At 42.8% G+C, this 27,381-nt stretch overlaps 1 protein-coding gene across 3 annotated transcripts in view; it reads right to left on the reverse strand.

Moving 5' to 3' along the window:
* Positions 1-27,381, reverse strand: part of mcph1 (microcephalin 1) — a 285,601-nt gene that overhangs the window by 251,029 nt on the left and 7,191 nt on the right. For all 3 annotated transcript variants that reach the window (XM_052025076.1, XM_052025078.1, XM_052025077.1), the window contains exons 4-6: positions 17,616-17,734; positions 8,858-8,942; positions 6,739-6,850 (exon numbers count right to left, since the gene is read on the reverse strand). In XM_052025076.1, the coding sequence (XP_051881036.1) occupies positions 6,739-6,850; positions 8,858-8,942; positions 17,616-17,734 (316 nt within the window). The remainder of the gene's footprint in view (positions 1-6,738; positions 6,851-8,857; positions 8,943-17,615; positions 17,735-27,381) is intronic.

Here is a 27,381-nt window from a genome sequence, read left to right on the forward strand (position 1 = left end):
ATGTTATTGAATCTCGAGTGACTGATTTAACATATATAATCAAAACACCAGATAGACGCAAGAAAACACAACTCTGTCATGTAAACATGCTAAAACCTTATTATGAAAGGGATTCAGTGGTGGCCTTGGTGGATGATGTAAAGGTTGTTTCTAGAATGCCTGATGTTGATGTTGAGGAAGGCCAATTTAGACCAAATATTGTTCCATCGAAACTAAAAAACCAAAATATCATGGAGAACCTTGAAACGAAGTTGGACCATTTACAAGTTTCACAAAAACAACAGATGAGAGAATTAATTTTAAAATTTAAAAATCTGTTCCCAGATGTTCCAAACAGAACATCGATAATTACCCATGATGTTGATGTTGGGGATGCAAAATCAATCAAACAACACCCATATCGAATGAATGTGGACAAAAGTAAACTTGTTGATCAGGAAATAAAGTACATGTTGGAAAATGATATTATTAGACATTCAACTTCAAATTGGAGTTCGCCCTGTGTTATTGTACCTAAACCTGATGGAACTGTTAGATTTTGCACAGATTACAGGAAAGTGAATGCTGTAACAAAGTCAGATGCTTACCCTATTCCTAGGGTGGATGATTGCATAGACAGAGTGGGAAAGGCAAAATTTCTTACAAAGATTGACCTATTAAAAGGGTACTGGTGTGTTCCATTAACAGATAGAGGAAGGGAGATTTCTGCCTTTGTAACCCCTTCTGGATTGTATGAATACAATGTTTTGCCATTTGGAATGAAAAATGCTCCGGCAACATTTCAAAGAATGATTAATTCAGTGATTCATGGGTTAAAACATACAGATGCCTACATTGACGACTTAGTGACTGGGAATGATACTTGGGAAGATCACATCTCTGCGTTAGAAAGGTTGTTTGAAAGACTTTCCAAGGTTAACCTTACAGTTAACTTGGCTAAAAGTGAATTTGGTCGTGCCACTGTGACGTATCTTGGTTATGTTGTAGGTCAAGGCAAGCAAGCTCCTGTTCAGGCAAAAGTTCAAGCAATATCTGAGTTCCCTATTCCCACAGGTACGAGGACTGTTAGAAGATTTTTGGGAATGGTTGGATATTATCGAAAATTTTGTAAAAATTTTGCTGATATTGCTCTTCCCCTAACTAATCTTCTGAAGAAGGGAGTAAAGTTTGTTTGGACAGATTCTTGTCAAGAAGCATTTGAGAAGCTGAAAGCCATTTTATGCTACCATCCGGTGCTCAAAACACCTGACTTTGAAAAGCCATTTTCATTAGCAGTAGATGCCAGTGATGAAGCTGCAGGAGCTGTGTTGTTGCAGAAGGGTGACCTTGATGATATTGACCATCCTGTAGCTTACTTTTCAAAGAAATTTAATGAGCATCAAAAGAATTATTCCACCATAGAGAAAGAATTACTGTCGCTTGTTTTAGCCTTGCAACATTTCAGTGTATATGTTTGCACTGCTCAGAAACCATTGACTGTATATACAGATCATAACCCATTGGTGTTTCTGAGCCGAGTCAAAAACAAGAACAGAAGGCTGTTAAACTGGAGTTTAATTTTGCAAGAGTTTGATCTCATGATAACTCACATTAAAGGCAAAGATAATGTGATTGCTGATTGTCTTTCCCGATGTTAAATGGGAAACATGTATCTGTACTAATCTGATAGTCTGTAGTTGTGTAGCATAATAATTATTAACATTACTAACTGTATGCGCGGTTAAAATTTTCTTGGGAAAATTTTTTTTTAGGTGGGAGGTGTTACGGACTCAGTGAAAGTCCCTTTAAGATAGAGAGTGTGTGTGTATGTGTGTGTGGGGCGTGCTTACGTCAATAGAAGATAAAGGACGTAATGACGTTGGTGAAGAAGTAAGAAGAAGAAGAAGGAGAGAGAGAGAGAAGGGAGAGAGACACCAGCCTGCTTGTTTTCTCTATCGATGGATGAGAAACAATAACTGTGTTTGCCACTGAAATCCATGTATGGAAGTTGGAAGTAATCCGGTGGAGTTCACTTTGTTGCTGACCTGTAGAAGGAAACAGGTATTTGTGTGTGGACGACCACGGTTCAGATGCTTTTCGGGGTGAGGAAGTCACTACCGAGTAAACACTAAAGTGTCGTTTGGGTTCCATCGTGGAACATTTGGATTTCGTATGTACTCTCTCTCTATGTTTTTCTACATCTACATCTTATCTTCAGACAACGGTGGTTGTTGAAGAAGCCCTTGCTCATGTTTCACCTTATGGCTTGTGGAACTGAACTTTAAGAACCATTCCGGAACTGGGAGTTTTGGACTTTGTCACACACACACACGACGAGTTTAGTTTTGGGGTTAACGTTCGAGGTTTAACATTTTTGAATTCTAACATACTAGCATTTTTACTTTTATTTTACGTATTATCATAAGTAGTGATTAATAAAATAGTTTTTAACACTAAATCATGCTCAGTGTGTTTCTTTTGTTGCTGGTTCGTGACACAAAGAACCGGAAATTTACACCCAACCCTGCTCAAAGCAACTCCACTGAACTCAGAACAAACCATCCTTTCCATTCTTATACAAGTTTCCACCTAATTATAAAACTACTGTCCCAAATTTCAACAGCACATTGTCATCTTTTGAGTGTTTGCCATCCTTCTTCATCAATCACCAATTCTTCATTCGCCCCAAACCAAAGCATAACTTGAACTAACTCACCGCCAGCCTGAGCTCTGTACTGTTCTGGTCATTCCACAATCCTTACTTGTGACTGCTAAATACTACCTAACAAACAAAAATTACAAACTTCCTCCATACTGAACAGCTTTTTCTGCCTTTTGCACCACTTCCAAACCAAGTTTAATTCTTTCTCCTCTTCCACTGTATTTGCCAGTATTTCTTCCCTTGTCACATTTTCTTGAAGGAGCAAATGATTGTGGCTCCAAACCTGCCTACTCCATAAAGCTTCAAAACAGACAAGAGAGACACAAAATATTAGAATAGTACAGCACAATACAGGCCCTTTGGCCCACAATGTTGTGCTGACCTTTAAACCACGTCTCAGACTAACTAACCCCTTCCTCCCACATATCCCTCTACTTTAAATTCCTCCAGTAATTAAATTCCTCTAGTCATCTCTTGAACTTGATCAACGTACCAGCCTCCACCACTATCCCAGGCAGTGGATTCCATGCACCAACCACTCTCTGGGCAAAAAACCTCCCTCTGACATCTCCCTTGAACTTACCACCCATTACCTTAAAGCCATGCCCTCTTGTATTGAGCATTGGTGCCCTGGGAGAGAGGCACTGACTGTCCACTCTATCCATCCCTCTTAATATTTTGTACACCTCTATCATATCTCCCCTCATCCTCCTCCTCTCCATTGAGTAAAGCCCTAGCTCCCTTAGTCTCTCCTCATAATGCATACTCTCCAATCCAGGCAGCATCCTGGTAAATCTCCTCTGCACCCTTTCCAACGCCTCCACATCCTTCCTATAATGAGGTGACCAGAACTGAACACAGTACTCTAAGTGTGGTCTAACCAGAGTTTTGTAGAGCTGCATCATTACCTCACGGCTCTTAAACTCGATCCCACGGCTTATGAAAGCTAATATCCCATAAGTTTTCTTAACTACCCTATCCACCTGTGAGGCAACTTTCAGTGATCTGTGAATATGAAACCCCAGGTCCCTCTGCTCCTCCACATTCCGCAGGATCCTGCCATTAACCTTGTACTCCGCCTTGGAGTTTGTCCTTCCAAAGTGTACCACTTCACACTTCTCCGGATTGAACTCCATCTGCCACTTGTCAGCCCAGCCCTGCATCCTATCAATATCCCTCTGCACGCTTCGACAGCCTATCCACGACACCACCGACCTTTGTGTCGTCTGCAAACTTGCTAACCCAACCTTCCACCCCCCCATCCAAGTCATTAATAAATATCACGAAAAGTAGAGGTCCCAGAACCGATCCTTGTGGGACACCACTAGTCACAGCCCTCCAATCTAAAGGCACTCCCTCCACCACAACCCTCTGCTTTCTACAGGCAAGCCAATTCTGAATCCACATGGCCAAGCCTCCCTGGATCCCTTGCCCTCTGACCTTCTGAAGAAGCCTACCATGCGGAACCTTGTCAAATGCCTTACTAAAATCCACGTAGACCACATCTACTGCACTACCCTCATCAATCTTCCTGGTCACCTCCTAAAAAAAACCCTATCAGGCTTGTGAGACATGATCTTCCCTTCACAAAGCCATGCTGGCTGTCCATAATCAGTTCATGATTCTCTAAATGATCACAGATCCTATCTCTTAGAATCCTTTCCAACAGCTTGCCCATCACAGACATAAGGTTCACTGGTCTGTAATTCTCTGGACTATCCCTACTACCTTTTTTGAATAAGGGGACAACATTTGCCACCCTCCAATCTTCCAGTACCATCCCCATGGACAACAAGGACTCAAAGATCCTAGCCAACGGTTCGGCAATCTCCTGCCTCACCTCTCGAAGCAGCCTGGGGAACATTCTGTCAGGCCTTGGGGACTTATCTGTCCTAATATTTTCTAACAGCTCCAACACATCCTCTCTCTTGATATCTACATACTCTAGAACATTACCCTTACCAACACTGTCCTCAGCGTCATCAAGACCCCTCTCCTTGGTGAATACTGAAGAGAAGTATTCATTGAGAACCTCACCCACTTCCACAGCTTCCAGGCACAGCTTCCTACCTTTGTCTCTAATCAGACCTACCTTTACTCTCGTCATCTTTCTGCTCTTCACGTACAAGAAAAAAGCCTTAGGATTCTCCTTAACCCTACTCGCCAAAGCCTTTTCATGCCCCCTTCTTGCTCTCCTCAGCCGCTTCTTAAGTTCCTACCTTGCTACTCTATATTCCTCTCGGGCCCTATCTGATCCTTGCTGCTTACACCTTATGTATGCTGCCTTCTTCTTCCTAACTAGTCGTTCCACCTCTCTTGTCACCCATGGTTCCTTCACCCTGCCATTCCTTCTCTGCCTCACTGGGACAAATTTATCCCTAACATCCTGCAAGAGATCCCTGAACATCAACCACATCTCCATAGTACATTTCCCTTCAAAAATGTCATCCCAATTTACATTCTCAAGTTCCAGCCTTATAGCCTCATAATTTGCCTTTCCCCAATTAAATATCTTCCCGTCCTCTTTGCTCCTATCCTTGTCCATGACAATTCTAAAGGTTATGGAGCAATGGTCACTGTCCCCCAAATGCTCACCCACCGATAGATCTGTCACCTGACCCGGTTCATTATCTATTAATGGATCTAACATGCCATTCCCTCTCGTCGGCCTGTCAACATACTGTGACAGGAATCCATCCTGGACACACTTAACAAACTCTGCCCTGTCTAAACCTTTGGCACTAAGCAGGTGCCAATCAATATTTGGGAAGTTGAAGTCTCCCATGATAACAACCCTGTTGTTCTTGCACCTTTCCAAAATCTGCCTCCCAATCTGCTCCTCAGTATCCCTGCTGCTACCGGGAGGCCTATAGAATACTCCCAGTAGAGTAACTGCTCCTCTCTTGTTCTTAACTTCCACCCATACTGACTCTGGAGAGGATCCTTCTACATTATCCACCCTTTCTGCAGCTGTAATATTGTCCCTGACCAGTAACGCCACCCTTCCTCCTCTTCTCCCCACCTCCCTATCCCTTTTAAAACACTGAAAACCAGAAATATTCAATATCCATTCCTGCCCTGGTGACAGCCAAGTCTCTGCAAGGGCCACAATATCATAGTCCCATGTACTTATCCAAGCTCTCAGTTCATCACTCTTATTCCTGATACTTCTTGCATTTAAGTAAATGCACTTTAGCCCATCCACCTTTCTACTTCTATACCCTGTACTCTGCTTCTCCTTCCTCAAAGCCTCTCTACATGTTTGATCTGACTTTTCCCCATCCCCTTCTTCCTCTGTCCTACCCCTCTGGTTCCCATCCCCCTCGCAAACTAGTTTAAACCCTCCCAAACCACCCTAGCAAACCTGGCTGCAAGGATATTGGCCCCCCCTTGGGTTCAGGTGTAACCCGTCCTCTCTGTACAGGTCCCACCTTCCCCAGAAGAGATCCCAATGATGCAAAAATCTAAAACCTTCCCTCCTGCACCAACTCCTCAGCCATGGATTCATCTACCATCTCCTCCTATTCCTACCTTTACTATCACGTGTCACTGGCAGCAATCCTGAGATTTCTCCCCTTGAGATCCTGTTCTTCAGCCTTCTGCTTAGCTCCCTAAACTCACTTTTCAGGACCTTATCCCTCTTCCTACCTATGTCGTTGGTACCAATATGTACCACGAATTCTGGCTGTTCTCCCTCCCGCTCAATCTTTCCCTTGTATTCATTTTCACTCCTCGTCTGTGCAACTTCACACCTCCTCCAGAGCACTGCCACTCCTACCCTCAACCAGTCCATCCTTCAAATTTCCTCAAAATGTCTCAGTTTCAAAGTTTCTCTGTCCTCTTCTACCTCGATTGACCCCTCCTACTTTCTCCTTTCCCGTCCTTCCTTCTCCACTGTTTCTCATGCTGCCTTCTTTGCCCTGTACCTCATTCTACCTGATTGTTTTACCCAGTTTAACCCAAAAACTGTACTCCATCTCTACACCTCTCCAAATACGTAGGTGGACTTATTCAGCTAGGCTTAGAGGCAGCAAAACACAATAGTTTTGAGCACAAAGAAATGCATACAGTTCAGTTTTTTTAAACTGAACACTCACCAAGAGATCTTTTCAAATCTAGCTCCTGAATCATTTGATCTAATTTCTTCTGCAGCCTCTTGTTGTTTTCTGGTGTCTTTTCTATGAAGTCCTTGGGTTTCATACATCGATGCTGGAAAGTTTACATTATGTAACAATTTAGCTATGCAACCATGAAAAAAACATTAATGTCCCCTTTAAAAAAGCTTTTTATGCACATATTATTTTAAAATATTCAAAATTAAAGAATATTCTTCACTGGAATCACTAAACATAAAAATGAGAGAAACACAGTAAGTGGGCTACTTAACGGACAACTAATGGTTGACAAATTAATATACTTGTGACAAAACTCAGGGATCTTGGCAATAAAAATAAAAGATGAATGGCTAGAGAGGTGGTGATGAACTATTGGAATGAATGGTTGATCCTGGAATTGATAAACACATCTTGTGGTGCAAAGCAGGGATACATATGGGGGTAAACTTCAATATGTGACTTAATACATAGCTTCAGAAGCAATATTCAAAATTTCCAGATGATGACAAATTTGGAGACGTGCCAAGCTAACAAGAAAATTTCACAATGTGAGGAGAGTGGGGATGTCAGGGACAAATGCAATTCAATGTACTAGATTCTGATGTAGATTTTGGCAAATATTGAGCAGGTATTGTGAGAGTAGCCAATAATATCATACCAAATCAAGTATGAAAAAAATTCAAACAGAGCATTACTACATGACCAGAGTTTTAATCGAAACATGCATGGGATACTTCATTTAGTTGTGCCACTTGGGAATCAGTGGATAGGCAAGCATTGTCCATCCCTAATTCACTCTGTGCAAAGTGGCCAGGCCACCGATGGGCATCTGAGTCACAAGCAGGCCAGACCAAAGAACAGAAGCAGTAGGGACATTTTTGCAACATTCCTTCAGGTTCACAGCCACCATTTTCCATAGCACTTTTTAAATCCCAGATTTATTATCTGAATTTAAATTCACTGACTACCATGATAGTGTGAAGTACTTTCAAAGGATCTCTTCAAATAGGGTACAACCATAAACCAAAACATAATTTAATATCAAGTTCAAATATTTGGATTGACACCATAATTATCACTCTTCATCAATGTGTCTTTCCTGTCAAGTTTTTCCATATGTTGACATTTTGAAAAGAAAACTGACAAAAGCAAACATTGCCAAAATGAAGATGCAGATGGGAAATGCAGTAAGGCAGGCTCGCATCAGCACCTTCAGCTATAATTTTTGACAAAGGAATCTAGAACAGATTCCAAAACTGAATAAATATATAATATTAAAATAGAGATTAAAGCATATATGCATGCCATAGCCCAATATTTTCCTGCCAAGCTTGCTTTGCCTACTGCTAATTCATTCACAGAACACAAGTTGTTAGGAAGGTAGTTTTAAAAATAACACAGAAATATAGCCAGCTATTTATCATTTAATTTTACTATTTCACTTTCCACCCCTAAACTGAAGTCAAATTAAATATAACACAAGTTACACTGTTAAAAATAATATGCCCAATGCAGTGCAGCTGACTGCACTGGGTGAGTGGAGATGGAGAGACCTGGGAAATGCGGGAACTTGTCACTGCTCTTTCCGCAGTGGCGCCTTGTGCTAAGGAAGTACATTATGATATGGTTAGCAGAAAACTAGTCAAAACATCTGTTCTCCAAGCTGACCTACTTGAGTGAAGAAGAAAATAAGCACCACAGTTTCCCTTTCAAACCTCCAAATGTTCTGCATCCTGACTAAATGCTGTAAAATTAAAGCCATGGCTGTTTAAAAAACAGCCCACATTTCATGGTCTTTTTTCACACAGTCAAGAATGCCAATTCTTGAAGACAAAAAGAAAACATGTGAACGTGCACCTGCATGCAACATTTTGTCTGACAGAAAGATTTGGCTTTCATGGCATCTGCACAATTGATAAATACACCCACGTTCAGAGTTACATACTACTTTTCTTTTTCCATTCTCAAAAGAAAAGTGCATGTAGTTAAGGTGCCTTGCATACAAATGGAAAAACATTGGTACATCATACTTAGCATATTTGTTGAACAGAAAACTGCATTTTGTAAAAATGTTATGAATCTTTCCATTCATTATACTTACCGTCCTTTTATTTTCAGGTAAATGTTTACTTTCATTTATAGCAGGAAATAAGGATTCATCAACATGGGTATGCGTTGCCAAACACCTTTAAAATAAGTTAAATAACATTAACACTTGACAAAAAGATTACCCGGGCAGCATCCTGTTCTCATGCATTTGTCAAATATTAACCCAAATATTTGATTGTTTCCTTATAATACATTTATAAGTGGCCTACATAAAGCAATGCAAGTTTAATTAATAATTCCACCTTTCATCAACTACACTTTATACTTTGTTATATCTGGATACTTAAAAGCAAGACAGTTATGTCATTTCTGCTCACAACAGCTTCGAGCTTCAACATATTGAGACTGCTTTGAAATGCAGAAGCAGATAATAATTTACATTGCAACTTTCACCTATTGCAAACATGTTTTTCCTCTTCGTTACAATAGCCAACTGCAACCAAGCACTTAAACATCTAGCACAAGCAGGCAGCTTTGTGACAGAGATAAATGTCACAAAAATGACCACTGGATTTCTCACCTTTCATTTGGTAGACGTTGCTAAATAAAACAGTACACTTGCCCACGTGCATTATTACAAGATTAGTCATAACTGCAAGTTCTAAATCAAAACCTCCAATCACAAAATTAAAATGAGAAGTTATGACAATTTTGTACCATCTAACCATGAGGTTAGCTTTACAGTGACAAGTACTAAAAACAAAATTTGTACACTATTATAAAGTAAAATTGTTTAAGGATAATAACCTGCCTTCTTTGATTGAGCTTCACCATCTGATCTTAACTGTCACATTATTTCACCCCATCAGAGAAATTCCTTTTGTTCCATCCCTCACCACCCCCCACCCTTTTCACCTTCTCTGCCACTGAGATAAAGTTGTTTCTCTCAATCTAAGTTCTGAACATGGACCAGAACCTGAAATGTGAACTGTTTCTTTTCCCACAAATGCTGCCCGACCTTGTTCTTATTTCAGATTTCCAGCTTGTGCAGGACTTCCTGATTTTAAGTGGCTTGGTATGTTGCAGTGAGTGACATACCTCCCGACACCACAAAGCTTTTATCTCATTGACACGGCACAAGGTAGGCGTGTAATGGAATACTCTCAACTCGCCTGGACTAATGGAGTGCCGACAAATGTACATTTGAGAAGTGAGAGTCATTTAAAAGTGAAATGTTGACAGTGCAAGGCAAACCTGTTCCTGCAAAAGGTGAAGGCAAAGGACAGGAAATCCAAGGAACCGTGGATGTTAAGGATTTGATTAAACAAAAAAAAGTAAGTGTATGGAAGGTACAGGGCACTGAAAATAGGGAGAAGCCCCTCAGGGCTCCGGGGAGCACAAGTATATTAAGAATGCAAGGATAACCAGGGAAACAGGGAACCAAAGGGGCAACCTGTGTGTGGAGCCAGAGGACTTGTCTGAATATTTTCATCTGCATTTACCTTATAGATGGAGATTTCAGTTGGGATAGTGAAAATCTAGAAAATGTTAAGTTTAAAAATTATTAGATGTCGTAGCAGGCATAATGTTGGATAAATCACAGGGCCTGATGAGATGCATTCCTGGCTGCTTGGGAGGCAATTGCTGGGGCCATGACAGATATTTAAATCTTCACTGGCCACAGGCAAGGTGCCAGATGACTGGAAGACAGCAGATGTGGTATCTTTATTTTAAAAAGGGCAGTAGGCATAAGCTAGGCAATTATAGACCAGTTAATCTAACATCAATGATAGGGAAAATATGGGAAAAAGAATTGAAGGAGCAGGATTAATCTACACTTGGAGAGGCAGGGATTGATCAGGTATAGTCAGCACAGATCTGCAGGAGGAAAATCCTGTCGAACTGATCTTATCTTTTTTTTTGGAAAGATAACAAAACGGCAGGCACGGTGGTGTAGCGGTTAGCGTAACGCTATTACAGCGCCAGTGACATGGGTTCAATTCCGGCCGCTGTCTGTAAGGAGTTTGTACGTTCTCCTTGTGTCTGCACTGGTTTCCTCCGGGTGCTCCGGTTTCCTCCCACATTCCAAAGACGTACGGGTTAGGAAGTTGTGGGCGTGCTATGTTGGTGCCAGAAGCGTGGAGACACTTATGGGCTGCCCCCAGAACACTCTACACAAAGATGCATTTCACTGTGTGTTTCGATGTACATGAGACTAATAAAGAAATATCTATCTTACATCATGATAGGGGCAATGTGGTTTACATGGATTACAGCAAAGCCTTTGACAAGGTCCCAGATGGAAGGCTGGTCCAAAAGGTTAGAGTCTGTGGGATCTAAGACAAATTGGCCAATAGGATTCAAACTTGGCTGGGTGCTTTTGTGATTGGAAGCACAGGATTGCTGCTGGCACCCTTCCTGTTTGTTATATACAGCGATGACTTGGATGTGAATACAGGATGTATGAACAGTAAGTTAGCAGATGAGACAAAAATTGGTTGAGTTAGTGAGGAGGTAGTCTCAGGCTACTGAATGATATTGATCAGCTGAGAAGTTGAGTGGAGCAATGCAGGTGGAATTTGATCCTGATAAGTGTGAGGTATTTTGGGCGACAGGGGCAATGTCAAATAAGGGTAGGACGTACACTCTGAATAGTGGGATTATACAGCCGAGGAAATATTCAGGAGCAAAAGGACCCTACAAGTCCAAAGATCCCCGAAGGTGGAAGCATAGTTACTGAAGAAGGCATACTGAATGCAATTCCAGAGGCTATCTGTAAGGAGCTTGAATGTTCTCTCCGTGAATGCATGGGTTTCCCCCGGGTGCTCCGGTTTCCTCCCACATTCCAAAGATATATGGGCTAGGAAGTTGGGGGCATGCCATGTTGATGCCAGAAGCATGGCGACACTTGCAGGCTGCCCCCAGAACACTCTACGCAAAAGATGCATTTCACTGTGTGTTTCGATGTACATGTGACTAATAAAGATATCTATCTATCTATTCCATGTACTGGCTGATGAAGACAAGTGCAGGAAAGTCTTGGTACAACTTTATAAAACCTTGGTTCGGCCACAGCTGGAATATTATTTGCATTTCTGGTCGCCACACTGTGATTGGACTGGAGAGGGTGCGGAGAAGATTCAATGGGATGCTGCCTGGGATGTAATGCTTCAATTATGAGGAGAGGCTGAATAGGCTGGGTTTGTTTTCCTTGGAGCACAGAAGGCTGAGCAAGAATTAGCATTGTGAGAGGTATACCAAATTATGAGAGGTTTTGATTGGGTACATGGTAAGAAACTTTTTCTCAAGCAGAGGTGGCCAAGACCAGGGGGTGGTAGTGTAAGGTAAGGAGTAAGAGATTTAGAGAGGGTCTGAAAGAGAATTTTTCCACCCAATGGGATGTTAGAACATAGAACACTACAGCACAGTACAGGCCCTTCAGCCCACAATGTTGTGCCGACATTTTATCCTGCTCTAATATCCATCTAACCCTTCCCTCCCACATAGACACATGAATGATAGAAAAATAGGGAGCTATCAAAGAGTCTCTTAAACGTCCCTAATGTATCTGCCCCCACAACCTCTGCCAGCAGTGCGTTCCACACACCCACCAGTCTCTGTGTAAAAAACTTACCCCTGACATCCCCCTTATACCTTCCTCCAGTCACCTTAAAATTATGTCCCCTCATGTTAGCCATTGTTGCCCTGGGAAAAAGTCTCTGACTGTCCACTCGATCTGTGCCTCTTATCATCTTGTACACCTCTATCAAGTCACCTCTCATCCTCCTTCTCTCCAAAGAGAAAAGCCCCAGCTTTTTTTCTTACGTAAGGTTTTGATTATAAGGGTTTGTTTATAAGGTTCTTTTTTTAAGTTTTTTAAAATAAGTTCTCATTGGGAATAGTGCAGGCGCGTGATGTCAGCAGGTAAAGCGCAGGCAGTTTAAAAAGCAAACTGCCATATCCAGCGGGCAGCGTCAGAGCGGGCAGCTGAGTGAGAGGGAGCAGAGTGATTTGGGCTTTGACTCAAGGGGCTTTGGCTTAAAGGGGTGAGGCAGGTGAGTAGCTGGTAGGTAAAGGTAAGCCTTCCCTGTTATCTGTTAGAAATTTTTAAGTAGGAAAAAGCTAGGTAGGTGTTGCCAGTTGCCAGGGTCCGGGACGTCACTGAATCGGGTCCACAGGGTTCTTCAGCAAGAGGGAGAACAGCTAGAAGTTGTGGTTCATGTTGGTACCAACGATATAGGTAGGAAGAGGGATGAGGTCCTGAAAAGTGAGTTTAGCGAGCTTGGCAGAAGGCTGAAGAACAGGAACTCAAGGGCAGCAATCTCGGGATTGCTGCCAGTGCCACGCAATAGTGAAGGTAGGAATAGGAGGAGATGGCAAATAAATGCTTGGCTGAGAAGTTGGTGCAGGAGGGAAGGTTTTAGATTTTTGGATCATTGGGATCTCTTCAGGAGAAGGTGGGACCTGTACAGAGAGGATGGGGGGGCCTGAGGGGGGCCAATATCCTTGCAGCCAAATTTGCTAGGGTGGTTCAGGAGGGTTTAAACTAGTTTGGGAGGGGGGTGGGAACCGGAGGAGTAGGTCAGAGGAAGAAGGGGATGGGGAAAGGTCAGGTCTAACAGGTAGAGAGGCTTTGAGGAAGGAGAAGCAGAGTACAGACTATAAAAGTAGTAAGGCGGATGGGCTAAAGTGCACTTACTTAAATGCAAGAAGCATCAGAAATAAGGGAGATGTTATAAAAGGGATAGGGAGGGGGGGGAGAAGACGAGGAGGAGTGGCGATAGTGGTCAGGGACAATATTACAGCTGCAGAAAGGGTGGATAATGTAGAAGGATCCTCTCTAGAGTCAATATGGGTGGAAGTTAGGAACAAGAGAGGAGCAGTTACTCTACTGGGAGTACTCTATAGGCCCTCCGGTAGCAGTAGCGATACTGAGGAGCAGATTGGGAGGCAGATTTTGGAAAGGTGCAAAAATAACAGGGTTATGACCACCGCTCCATAACCTTTATCTTATTTTATATCAATGATATAACAATGACATAACAATATATGTTTTGAACAATAAACCTGCCTCAATGACGACTGACCAGTGGCTCTGACATCCACCATCATGAAGTGCTTTGAGAGGTTGGTCATGGCTCACATCAACTCCAGCCTCCCAGACAACCTGGACCCACTGCAATTCACCTAAACAGGTCTACAGCAGATGCAAGGTAAATGGCAGGATTCTGGGCAGTGTGGAGGAGCAGAGGGATCTGGGGGTTCATATCCACAGATCACTGAAAGTTGCCACACAGGTGGATAGGGTAGTTAAGAAAGCTTATGGGTTGTTAGCTTTCATAAGTCATGGGATCGAGTTTAAGAGCCGCGAAGTAATGATGTTGCTTTACAAAACTCTGGTTAGACCACACTTGGAGTACTGTGTCCAGTTCTGGTCACCTCATTATAGGAAAGATGTGGAGGCGTTGGAAAGGGTGTAGAGGAGATTTACCAGGATGCTGCCTGGATTAGAGAGTATGGATTATGAGGAGAGACTAAAGGAGCTAGGGCTTTACTCATTGGACAGAAGGAGGATGAGGGGAGACATGATAGAGGTATACAAGATATTAAGAGGAATAGATAGAGTGGACAGCCAGTGCCTCTTTCCCAGGGCATCGATGCTCAATGCTAGAGGGCATGGCTTTAAGGTAATGGGTGGGAAGTTCAAGGGAGATATCAGAGGGAGGTTTTTCACCCAGAGAGTGGTGGGTGCATGGAATGCGCCACCTGGGGTGGGGGTGGAGGCCGATACATTGGTCAAGTTCAAGAGATTGCTAGATAAGCATATGGAGGAACTTAAGATAGAGGGGTATGTGGGAGGAAGGGGTTAGATAGTCTTAAGAGTGGTCTGAAGGTCGGCACAACATGGTGGGCTGAAGGGCCTGTATTGTTCTATGGTCTTGCTCAACCTATCCTCATAAGACATGGTCTCCAATCCAGGCAACATCCTGGTAAATCTCCTCTGCACCCTCTCTAAAGCTTCCACATTCTAACTATAATGAGGCGACCAGAACTGAACACAATACTCCAAGTGTGGTCTGACCAGAGTTCTATAGAGCTGCAACATCACCTCGCGGCTCTTGAACTCAATACCCCGACTAATGAAGGCCAACACTCCATACGCTTTCTTAACAACCCTATCGACCTGCGTGGTAACCTTGAGGGATCTATGGATGTGGACCCCAAGATCCCTCTGTTCCTCCACACAGCTAAGAGTCCTTCCATTAACCTTGTATTCTGCCTTCAAATTCGATCTCCCGAAGTATATCACTTCACACTTACCTGGGTTGAACGCCATCTGCCACTTCTCAGCCCAGCTCTGCATTTTATCAATATCCTGTTGTAATCTACAGCAATACTTCTACACTATCCACAACACCACCAACCTTTGTATCATCAGCAAACTTACCAACCCACCCTTCCACATCCTCATCCAAGTCATTTATAAAAATCACAAAGAGCAGGGGTCCCAGAACAGATCCCTGCAGAACACCACTGGTCACCGACCTCCAGGCAGAATACGCTCCATCTACCACCACCCTCTGTCTTCTATAGGTGAGCCAATTCTGAATCCACACAGCCATGTTTCCCTGGATCCCATGCCTCCTGTCTTTCTGAATAAGTCTTCCATGAGGAACCTTATCAAACATCTTACTAAAATCCATGTACACCACATCCACTGCTCTTCCTTCATCAATGTCACATCCTCAAAGAATTTAATCAGGCTCGTGAGGCACGACCTGCCCCTCACAAAACCATGCTGACTGTCCCTAATCAGTCTATGCTTCTCTAAATGCCCATAAATCCTGTCTCTAAGAATCTTCTCCAGTAATTTGCCCACCACTGAAGTAAGACTCACTGGTTGTCCCTACTCCCTTTCTGAAACAAAGGAACATTTGCCACCCTCCAATCATCTGGCACTACTCCTGTGGCCAGTGAGGACGCAAAGATCATCGCCAAAGGCGCAGCAACCTCTTCCCTCGCTTCCCGTAATAACCTTGGACATATCCCTTCCGGCCCCGGTGACTTATCTATCCTAATTTTTTTCAATGGTTCCAGCACATCCTCTTTCCTCACGTCGACATGCCCTGGCGTATCAGCCTGTCGCACGCCATCCTCACAAACGTCAAAGTCTCTCTCTCTCTCTCTCTCTCTCTGGTGAATACCAAAGCAAAGTATTCATTGAGGATCTCCCCTACCTCTTCCGACTCCAGGCACGTTTTCTCTTTTATCCCTGATTGGTTCTACCCTCACTCTAGTCATCCTCTTATTCTTCACATACGTGTAGAATGCCTTGGGGTTTTCCTTGATCCTACTTGCCAAGGACTTCTTATGCCCCCTTCCAGCTCTCCTAAGTCCATTCTTAAACTCCTTCCTGGCTACCTTGTAACTCTCCAGAGCCCTGTCTGATCCAGAATGCTATCTAGAATGAGCTGCCTGAGGTGGTAATGGAGGCAGGTGCTCTCACAACATTTTAGCAGCATCTCAACAATTTCTTGAATCACCATGGCATAGTAGTCCGCAGACTAAGTTCTGGTAAAGATGGGTACTTGATAGTTGACAATGACATGGTGGGCTGAAGGGCCTGTTTCCGTGCTGTATGACTCTATGACAAAGGCACCAATTCTAACTCAAGAGCATCCACAACATTCAGACATAGCAGCCTGCTTTATTGGCAACACATCAACATTGATTCCCTCCACCACAATGTGGTACCGTCTATAAAATACTTTGCAGTTACTTAGCCAGATCACTCTGACAACCCCTGTCAAACCTGCAAACCCTTCCTCTGAAGGACAAGGGAATCAGGTGCATGGCAACAGGACAATCTGTAAATATCCCTCCCAAGATGCCCACCATCCTGACTTGGACATCTCTCACTGGTCCTTGATTGTGACTGGATCTTAACCCTGGAACCCCTGATCCAACAGGACTGTGAAAACACCTTCACCAGAAGGACTACAGCTGTTCAAGTCAACAGCTCATCACTACCGTCTCAAAGGCAGTTCAGGATAATCAGCAACATTGAATGAAAAATATTTTTATGACAATAATTGTCTGGTCCTACAATAAATCTTGTAGGCCAAAACATTCAGGAAATATTTGACCCTTCAAAGATTTCTTTATATATGCATCTTGGAAGATCAGAAGCACATCTATCACAAGATGCCTTGGAAATAAAATTTAATTGTTCCCCCCACCCGAGAACTTCTGCTTGTTCTGATCAATTACCAAATAGTAATACACCAAACATCAAAAATCAAAATGACAATAATTGTCTGGTCCTACAATAAATCTTGTAGGCCAAAACATTCAGGAAATATTTGACCCTTCAAAGATTTCTTTATATATGCATCTTGGAAGATCAGAAGCACATCTATCACAAGATGCCTTGGAAATAAAATCTAATTGTTCCCCCCACCCGAGAACTTCTGCTTGTTCTGATCAATTACCAAATAGTAAAACACCAAACAGCAAAATTAGAAATACAAAAAATTGTGGGTTAAGAATGGGTCCCAAACACCCATTAGTTTAAACAAAAACACATCACTCAGATCTCAACCATTTTTTTTGATTCATGCTGCAGGTCCAACATGCAGAATATTTAATATAGTACATTGTCAAATGATTTTCCTCCAAGTAAAATATTGATTTCAAGGGAAATACACATTCCAAGTAATCTCAAAAAACCACTTACCATCTTGCTTTCAAATAAGCTTAAATTGCAAAGCAATAGCTTTTCAGAAATAAGTTCATTGAATTATCAATACCTTTCCACCCAAAGTACAGACACCAATTTCACACCAGTTTTCTGGGCCTTCTTCCACACACTTTCATGTCCATCCTTGAATATCACATGTGTCACTTGCTTATTGAAGTATTTTAAAACCTGCAAACAAATTTGATAGTTTTAAAACTGCTTACTTAATTCACATTTTGAAAAAAGTTAATCCACTCACAAAACTCAACAACTAACCAGCAAAGTATTTCAAACCACCCAAGGTCAATAGCAAGACTATTTTCATCTTTGAGGTGACAAACTTCACTTTAAAAGAAAATCATTCAAAATATTGTGTTCAGTTTTGTTCACTCTGCTATAGGAAATGTGCCATTAAGCTGGAAAGAGTGCAGAGGAGATTTACGAGGATGTTGCCAGGATCGAGGGACTGAGTTATGGAGAGAGGTTCAGCAGGTTGGGACTTTATTCATTGGACCTTAGAGAAGTGTATAAAATCAGGAGGGGCATAGATGGAGTGAACGAACAGTCTTTTTCCCAGGGTTGGAAATCAAGAACTAGAGGGCATAGGTTTAGGGTGAGAGGAGGGAGACTGATTAGGAACACTTGTTCACCCAGAGGTTGATCAGTAGATGGAACGAGCGGCCAGAGGAAGTGGTTGAGGCAGTTACAATTACAACATTTTAATGACACTTGGACAGGTACATGGATAGGAAACACTGGCAAATGGGACTAGCTTGGAATGGAATCTTGGACCAGTTGGGCCGAAGGGCCTGTTTCTATGCTGTTTATGTCTCTCTGACTATATGTGAATATAGCTGACAATGCTGGGGTGTGGAGACACAAAGGCCACACCCTGAAAGATATCAGTGAAGTAGATGGAATATGAAGAGAATCTGGTCACTCCAAGGTGACCATTATTCAGACAAAGCCAGTTTTAAATAAAAACTCCACATTCAATTAATCAGACTTAAATTCCCCAGCTCGCATGGTAGAATTCACATTGTCATCCCTAGAACAAACTGTACAGAGTTCTGGCTGCTAGTTCAGAAACTTAAGCACTACACTACCTCACCAAGGTTCCTACCACATTTCCCTCCACAGACAGAAGTAATAAATATCTAAAAGCAATACCTTGAAAGATAAATTCTCACAGCATTTGGCCAGCACTTAGCCCTCTTCATCATTAGTGTGATGGATCAGTGATCATTTAATTGTATTAAGAACATAAGAAATAGGAGCAGGAGTACGCCATCTGGCCTGTTGCGCCTGCTCCACCATTCAATAAGATCATGGCTGATTGCAATATCTTGGTTGTGTAAATTAGCTGCTGTTCACCAAACTTATTGAAATAATTTATTAGATATTAATTACTTCGGGAAGAATTTAAATTAGGAAAGGTCTATCCTTCCACTGTATCTTTGCACTTCAGGATTTGATTTTGTTCCCCCAACAGCCACATCCTCATTTCCACACTACACTGACTATAATGCATCCAGACTTCCCATTCACAATTTATCTCACACACTATCCACTCAACCATCACTCTTTAAAATCAGTGAAGCACACCTTGTTTTGGTTCGAGGACCAGATTAACAATACCTGCAATGAAACTTCATCAAATTACTATTTTCCCCATCATACCTCTTGAACTTTTAATGCAGAATATCAATTTCAGCTCTTTTCCTCTAACAATTCTCTCCAGAGCATGTTTCATTCTCTCGCTCTTTTCAGTCTCCTGCATTCATTTTCTCCTTTTGAGCACTGCTCTTTTGATATCACTGATGCACCCTCGTCCTTAATCGTCTCTAGTCTACGGCCAGCAGTCCTCCCTTCCAACTTTGCCAATGATTTCAAAGTTTTCTCTGTTTGAAAGCACTCGTCTCTCCATCTGACTGATCAGGAGAAATTGTTTCTATGTGAATGAGCCAATCAATAAATGGGACTAATCACCTTGTGGACCTACAGAGGCTGGAAAGTAATATCTTGGGCTGCTGATATTCCAGGGGGCAGATGTTGTGCACAGCTGGCTTTAGTCAATGTAGGCCTTTCAAATAAAAACACACAAAGGGAAGATGTTATTAAACTGGAAAGAGTGCAGAAAGGATTTAGGAGGATGTTGCCAGGTCTCAGGGTACTTGGTTATAGGGAGAGATGGGACAGGCTAGGACTTTTTTCCTTGGAGTGCAGGAGACCAAGAGGTGATCTTATAGAGATGTATAAAATCGTGAAGGGCAGAGATAGGGTAAATGCACAGTCTTCTTCCCAGGGATGGGGAAATCAAGAACTAGAGGGCATAGGTTTAAGGTAAGAGGGGAGAGATTTGATAGGAACTTGAGGGGCAACTTTTTTCTTCATATAGACGGAGGGTGGTATGTATGTGGAATGAGCTGCCAGATAAAGTGGTCGAGGCAAGTAAAATACCAACTCTTAAAAGACAGTTGGACAGGTACATGGATAGGAAAGGTTTAGAAGGTTATAGGCCAAACACCAACATGGTAGTGTAGCGGTTAGCATAACGCTATTACAGCGCCAGGGACCAAGGTTCAATTCCGTCTGCTGTCTGTAAGGAGTTTATATATTCTCCCCGTCTGCGTGGGTTTCCTCCGGGTGCTCTGGTTTCCTCCCACATTGCAAAGATGTACAGGTTCGGAAGTTGTGGGCATGCTATGATGGCGCCAGAAGCGCGGCGACACTTGCAGGCTGTCCCCAGAACACTTTACACTAGAAATTCATTTCACTGTGCATTTCAATGTACACGTGACAGATAGTAATCTCTGGATTGCTGCCTGTGCCACGTGCCAGTGAGGGTAAGAATAGGATGATTTGGCAGATGAATGTGTGGCTGAGAAATTGGTGCAGGGGGCAGGGTTTCAGATTTGTTAATCATTGGGATCTCTTCTGGGGAAGGTACGACCTGTACAAAAGGGACAGGTTACACCTGAACTGGAGGGGGACCAATATTCTTGCGGGCAGGTTTGCTAGAACTATTGGGAAGGGTTTAAACTAGTTTGACAGGGGGATGGGGACCAGAGTGATAGGTCAGAGGTTGGTTCATTTAGTGTACTAGTAGATGCAGAATGTAGAAAGACTGTGAGGAAGGATAGGCAGTTGAAAGGGCAAAATTACAGTCAGTTGGATGGGCTGAAGTGTGTCTACTTTAATGCGAGAGGTATCAGGAACAAGACTGATGAATTTAGGGCATGGATAAGTACGTGAAACTATGACGTGGTGGCCATTACACAGACTTGGCTGTCGCAAGGGCAGGAATGGCTGCTGGATATTCCAGGGTTTAGATGTTTCGAAAGGGACAGGGACGGAGGTAAAAGAGGTGGGGGAGTGGCTTTGCTGATCAGGGACAGTGTCACAGCTGTAGAAAGGGAGGATGTCCTGGAGGAATCATCTACTGAGTCAGTGTGGGTGGAAGTCAGAAACAGGAAGGGAGCGATCACTCTTTTGGGAGTATTCTACAGACCCTCCAATAGCAGCAGAGACACTGAGGAGCAGATTGCGAGGCAGATTTTGGAGAGGTGCAAAAATAACCAGGTTGTCGTCCTGGGTAATTTCAACTTCCCTAATATTGATTGGCACCTCCTTAGTGTAAAGGGGATAGATGGAACTGAGTTTGTTAGGTGTATACAGGAAGGATTCCTGACACAGTATGTGTACAGGCCGACTAGAGGAGAGGCCACACTGGACCTGATACTAGGCAATGAGCCTGATCAGGTGTCAGATCTCTCGGAGGGAGAGCATTTTGGAGATCGTGACCATAACTCCTTGACTTTTACCGTAGCCTTGGAGATGGATAGGAACAGATGACGTGGGAAAGTATTTAACTGGGGGAGGGGGAATTATGATGCTATTAGGCAGGAACTTGGGAACATAAATTGGGAACTTGGGGAAGTGCACAGTGGAAATGTGGAGGTTGTTTAAGAAATACTTGCATGGGGCTTTGAATAGGTTTGTCCCTTTGAGGCAGGATAAGGATGATAGAGTGAAGGAACAGTGGTTGACAAGAGATGTAGAATATCTTGTCAAGAGGAAGAAAGAAGCTTACCTGAGGTTTAGAAAGCATGGATCAGACAGGGCTTTGGAGTGTTACAAGGTAGGCAGGAGGGAGCTTAAGAATGGACTTAGGAGAGCTAGAAGGGGGCATGAGAAGTCCTTAGTGAGTAGGATCAAGGAAAACCCCAAGGTGTTCTACACATATGTTAAGAATAAGATGACTTGAGTGAGGGTAGGACCAATCAGGGATAAAAGAGGAAACATGCCTGGAGTCAGAAAAAATGAATTCTTTGCTTTAGTATTCACCAGAGACAGAGACCTTGACGTTTGTGAGGATGGTGTACAACAGGCTGATACGTTGGGACATGTCGACGTGAAGAAATTGGATGTGCTGGAACTTTTGAAAAACATTAGGATAGATAAGTCATCGGGGCCAGACGGGATATATCCAAGGGTTTTTTTTTAAAAAACGGGAGGTGAGGGAAGAGATTGCCGTGCCGTTGCTGATGATCTTTGCATCCTCACTGGCCATAGAGATATTGCCAGATGATTGGAGGGTGGCAGATGTTGCTCCTTTGTTTAAGAAAAGGAGTAGGGATAACCCTGGGAATTACAGACCAGTGAGTCTTACTTCAGTGGTGGGCAAATCACTGGAGAAGATTCTTAGAGACAAGATTTATGAGCATTTGGAGAAGCATAGGCTGATTAGGGACAGTTAGCATGGCTTTGTGAGGGGTAGGTCGTGCCTCACGAGGCTGATTGAATTCTTTGAGGATGTGACAAAGCACATTGGCGAAGGTAGAGCAGTGGATGTGGTGTACATGGACTCAGACAAGGCGTTTGATAAGGTTCCTCATGGAAGGTTTATTCAGAAAGTCAGGAGGCATGGGATCCAGGGAAACTTGGCTGCGTGAACTCCAAGTTTGACCACACTTGAAGTATTGTGTTCAGTTCTGGTCGCCTCATTATAGGAAGGATGTGGAAGCTTTAGAGACGGTGCAGAGGAGATTTACCAGGATGCTGTCTGGATTGGAGAGCATGTCTTATGAGGATAGGTCGAGTGAGCTAGGGCTATTCTCTTTGGAGAGGAGGAGGAGGATGAGAAGTGACTTGATAGAGGTGTACAAGATGATAAGAGGCATAGATCAAGCTGACAGTCAGAGACCTTTTCCCAGGGCGATAATGACTAACACGAGACAACATAATTTTAAGGTGATTGAAGGAAGGTATAAGGGGATATTAGGGGCAAGTATTTTTTTTTACACAAAGAGTAGTGGGTGCACTGCCGGCAAATGTCGTGGGGGCAGATACATTAGGGACATTTAAGAGACGCTTAGATAAACACATGAACGATAGAGAAATGGAGGGCTATGTGGGAGGGAAGGGTTAGATAGATATTACAGCAGGATAAAATGTCAGCACAACATTGTGGGCTGAAGGGTCTGTACTGTACTGTTCTATGTTCTATATTCTAATAAAGACATCTCATCTTGTATGGGACTAGCTTGGATGGACATCTTGTTCAGCATGGATAGGTTGGGCTGAAGGGCCTGTTTCCATGCTGTATGACTCGATGACGCTCCTGCGTCTGGCCTTGGACTTTCAAATGCCATTTTCATACACACATTGGGTAAACTATCCTTGGCTCCCTCTTCAAAGGGCAGTGCATGAGTGCTGCAGGTATCTCACAGCTCTGGCAGCCTGGGGTTGATAATGACTCATTGTCTCTGAGTGAAGTTTGCATGTTCTCCCTCTGATTGTGTGGTCTTCCCCCACCCCAACTGCCCCGAGTGTGCTGGTTTTTCCCCCCCACCATCATATTGAAAAACTTGGTTAATTGGTAACTAAAACTTCCATCAACAATCAACGTTGCAGTAAGAATTGATGGGATTACTCTGAAAGCCAGCACTGACTTCAGTCCATGTCATAGGTTAATAGGAAACTATGACAAACCCTGCATGATATATGGTATGCCCCCTTGAGAGACACTTGTCACCATTCATGGCCTTGAAGATGCTCTGTAAATGGAATTAGTACTTTAGGTTTCAAAGATAAAAGTGATTGCCATTCCAAAAAAATACACCTGGACTGAAAGTGGTAAAAAAAAATGGCTTTTTAATAATACATGGCAAAATTTAAAAAAACAAAAAGATGCTAATAGATCACAATGGGTCCAGACATCAAAAATGAAATGAATTACATTCATAAACCTCAGAGCACCAGAAAACTGGTCTGCATTTGCGTGTTCAAACTGGTTTAAAATATATTTACAGGAATAAAGCCAAAACAGTAATGCTGCTCAAATCCAAGCAAAGTCAGCACTCTGCAAGAGGAACACGATTTTTGATCTAACCTGCTAGCTGCAGAGACTAGTAATTGAAAAGCACTTCATAAATTGTATAAGCAATTTTAGATGTCTTAAGGCCATGAAAGGAATTGTGTAAATTCAAGTTTCATTGTTTCAGAATAAAAAAATCTTGTGTACTTTCCTCTTATCAGCAAAAAAGTGAACATACATGGTCATTAAAAAATTCAATTAAAATTTTTAACTTTTATAATGTTACTTTAAACATTAATCTTCTCACCATACAAATCATTTAAAAGATCCTTCAATGTAACTTTAAAGTTATTCAGCAAATATTGACACAGAACATCTGTGATCCCAAAGGATGTTTCCTGACACTTAATCCTATTCCAAACACCACTGCTGAAAGAAGTGTTCCCAGCCTTGAAACTGTCCACCATGTTTCATGTTCACATCACATGTACATTTAAAAAAAATGCCTGTATTCTTTTTTCCAAGCAAAACCACCCAGTCACCAATATTCTGTCACTTAACTGTTGGTCAATTACCTCTACTTCTACTCTCTGAATTCACCCGTTAATTAGCACTTATTTTAACATTATTTGGATTCCACATCTACTTGCACTAACTTAAACAAGCCCCTCCATTGCCTTTAAACTAAATGACTTGCCACTACCCCATCCAGAATCTTTCAACTTTCAAAGCTGAAGTTCCATCAATTTCTACCTACTCTTCCACATAATTTTATCCTTCTTTCCATAAAGAATGCAATACATTCAATGCAATAAACATCATTGCCGCAGTCAATAATTCTGGTTGTGCATTTTACAACCTTGCAACTGTCTGAATCTATTTTACACCTCCTCACTTAGTCACAGAGCAATACAGCATGGATATAGGCCTTACGGCCCAACCAGTCCATGCCAACCACGATGTCCACCCAGCTAGTCCCAATTTCCAGCGTTCCACCCATATCCCTTTGAGCCCTTCCCCTGAATGTTCCTATCCAAGTGCTTCTTAAAAGATACTATCGTACCTGCCTCAACCACTTCCTCTGGCAGCTCGTTCCATATACTCACCACCCTCTGTGTGAAAAAGCTGCCCCTCAGGTCCCTTTTAAATCTTTCTCCTCTCACCCTAAATCTACACCTCCTAGTTTTGGATTCCCCTACCCTGGGGAAAGACTGTTACGGTCCACCTTGTCTATACCCTTCATGATTTTATAAACTTCTATAAGATCACCCCTCATTTTCCTACGCTTCAAGGAATGATGACCCAAGCCTGGCCAACCTCTCCCTGTATCTCAGACCCTCTAATCCTGGCAACATCCTCAAATCTTTTCTGCACTCTTTTCAGTTTAGCCACATCTTTCCTATAACAGGGTGACCAAAAGTATACACAGTACTCCAAGTGCTGCCTCACCAACGCCTTGTACAACTGCAACATAATGTCCCAACTCCTACTCTCAGTGCCCTGACTGAAGGCCAGCGTGCTAAATGCCTTTTTCACCACCCTGTCCACCTGCTTGAAACCTCTTACTTTGAACATTACAAGCAAAATAATAATGTAAATGATACATAGATGGTGACAGTGAGAGTTGCAAGTGGGACATGGGCAAAGTGAATGGAAGATAGTGTAGAAAAAAAGAAATCACATCAAAAACTGTGGAAGAAAGCAAAGCATATTTTATTGTTAGATGGCGAGAGACTCAAGAGAGTTGGTATGCAAAGGGACTTGCATGTACTGGCATTAACACTACAGAAAGTTACCATCCAGGTGCTGCAAGCAATTAGGAAGACAAGCAATATGTTTATCTTTATTACAGAGGTATTTTAGTAAAGGCATCTCTCTGCAATCATACTGTGCCCCTTTCAGAGTCCATCTTGAACATCGGGTTCTGCCTTCTGACCCAAGGATATATTTTCAACATCAGGTTCACCAGATGATTCCTGAGACTGGGGTGGGAGTGGTGGGAGGTGTGGAGTAGAATTGCCCTGCGAGGAGACAGGAATTATATTGGGCCTAATGCTGTCCAGATTAAGAATGGGAGGCTACCTCAGTGAAAATTCTTACATGGATGATGCTTCCCTTTGCTGGGATGTTTAGAACCTGAGTCGGTTTCAAAATACGTAAATGGTTAGTCATTCAAGATAGGCAAGTAGTAATTTCTTCACTCAGAGGACAGTGAAACTTTGGAATTTTTTTATCCAAAAGTGCAACATGGTTTTCCACAGCTGAGAACATTCAAGTGACAAATTCTTGATATCAAGTATGAGGTTAGTGCAACAATGTGGTAAAAAAATCAGCCGTGATCTTACTGAATTGCACAGTGTGCTCCAAGGGCTAAACGGACAATCTAGTTTTTTTTTCTTATGTTCTAAGTAAAACTATATCAAGACAATAGCCAGCAGGAAATAGTGGAACAGATATGTTACAGATAATGGAGAGGTGTAAAGGTAGTTGTAAAACACAATGATGCTGGAAGAACTCAGCAGGCCAGGCAGCATCTGTGGAGAAAAGCAGGCAGTCAACATTTTGGGTCAGGACCCTTCTTCAGGACTGAAGGTAGGAAAAGGGGAAGCCCAATATATCAGAGGGAAAAGCAGAGCAGTGATAGGTGGACAAAAGAGGGGAGGTGGGGTGGGCACAGGGTGGTGATGGGTAGATGTAGGTAAGAGATAGTGATAGGCAGGTGTGGGGGAGGAGGGGAGAGCAGATCCTGAAAGGTTAGACAAACATCTACTACATTCGGTGCTGAGTGTGGTCTCCTCTACATTGGTGAGACCAAACGCAGACTAGGTAACCATTTCACAGAACATCTGCACTCCGTCCATAACCGTGACTTGCATCCCCCAGTCACTTCAACTCCCCCTCCCACACCATCACTGATATGTCAGTCCTCGGCCTCCTCCTCTGCCAGGAGAATTCCAAGCGCAAAATGGAGGAACAGCACCTCAATTTCCATCTTGGAACCTTGCAGCCTAACAGCCTGAACATACAATTTTCCCACTTTAAGTAATCCCCACCCCCACAACTAATCCCCTCCCCCCCCCGCCACCATGCTTCTTTTCTTTCCTAGCCATCGAGTCTGCTCCGCTACTCACCGTGAGCTAAACTATTCTCCCATCTAGCCCCAATTCCCGGCCTTTTCCCCATATCCCTTGATACGTTGACTAATTAGATACCTATCAATCTCCTCTTTAAACACCCCCAATGATCGGGCCTCCACAGCTGTATGGGGCAACAAATTCCATAAATCCACGACCCTCTGACTAAAGAAATTTCTCCTCGTTTCTGTTCTTAGTGGGTACCCTCTAAATTTTAAGACTGTGCCCTCTAGTCCTGGACTCACCCACCAAGGGAAACAACTTAGCCACATCTACTCTGTCCAGTCCTTTCAACATTCCAAATGTTTCTATGAGGTCCCCTCTCATTCTTCTGTACTCCAGTGAGTACAGTCCAAGAGCCAACAATCGCGCATCATATGTAA

This window comes from Pristis pectinata, chromosome 10, assembly GCF_009764475.1.
Source record: "Pristis pectinata isolate sPriPec2 chromosome 10, sPriPec2.1.pri, whole genome shotgun sequence".
Classification (NCBI taxonomy): Eukaryota; Metazoa; Chordata; class Chondrichthyes; order Rhinopristiformes; family Pristidae; genus Pristis; species Pristis pectinata.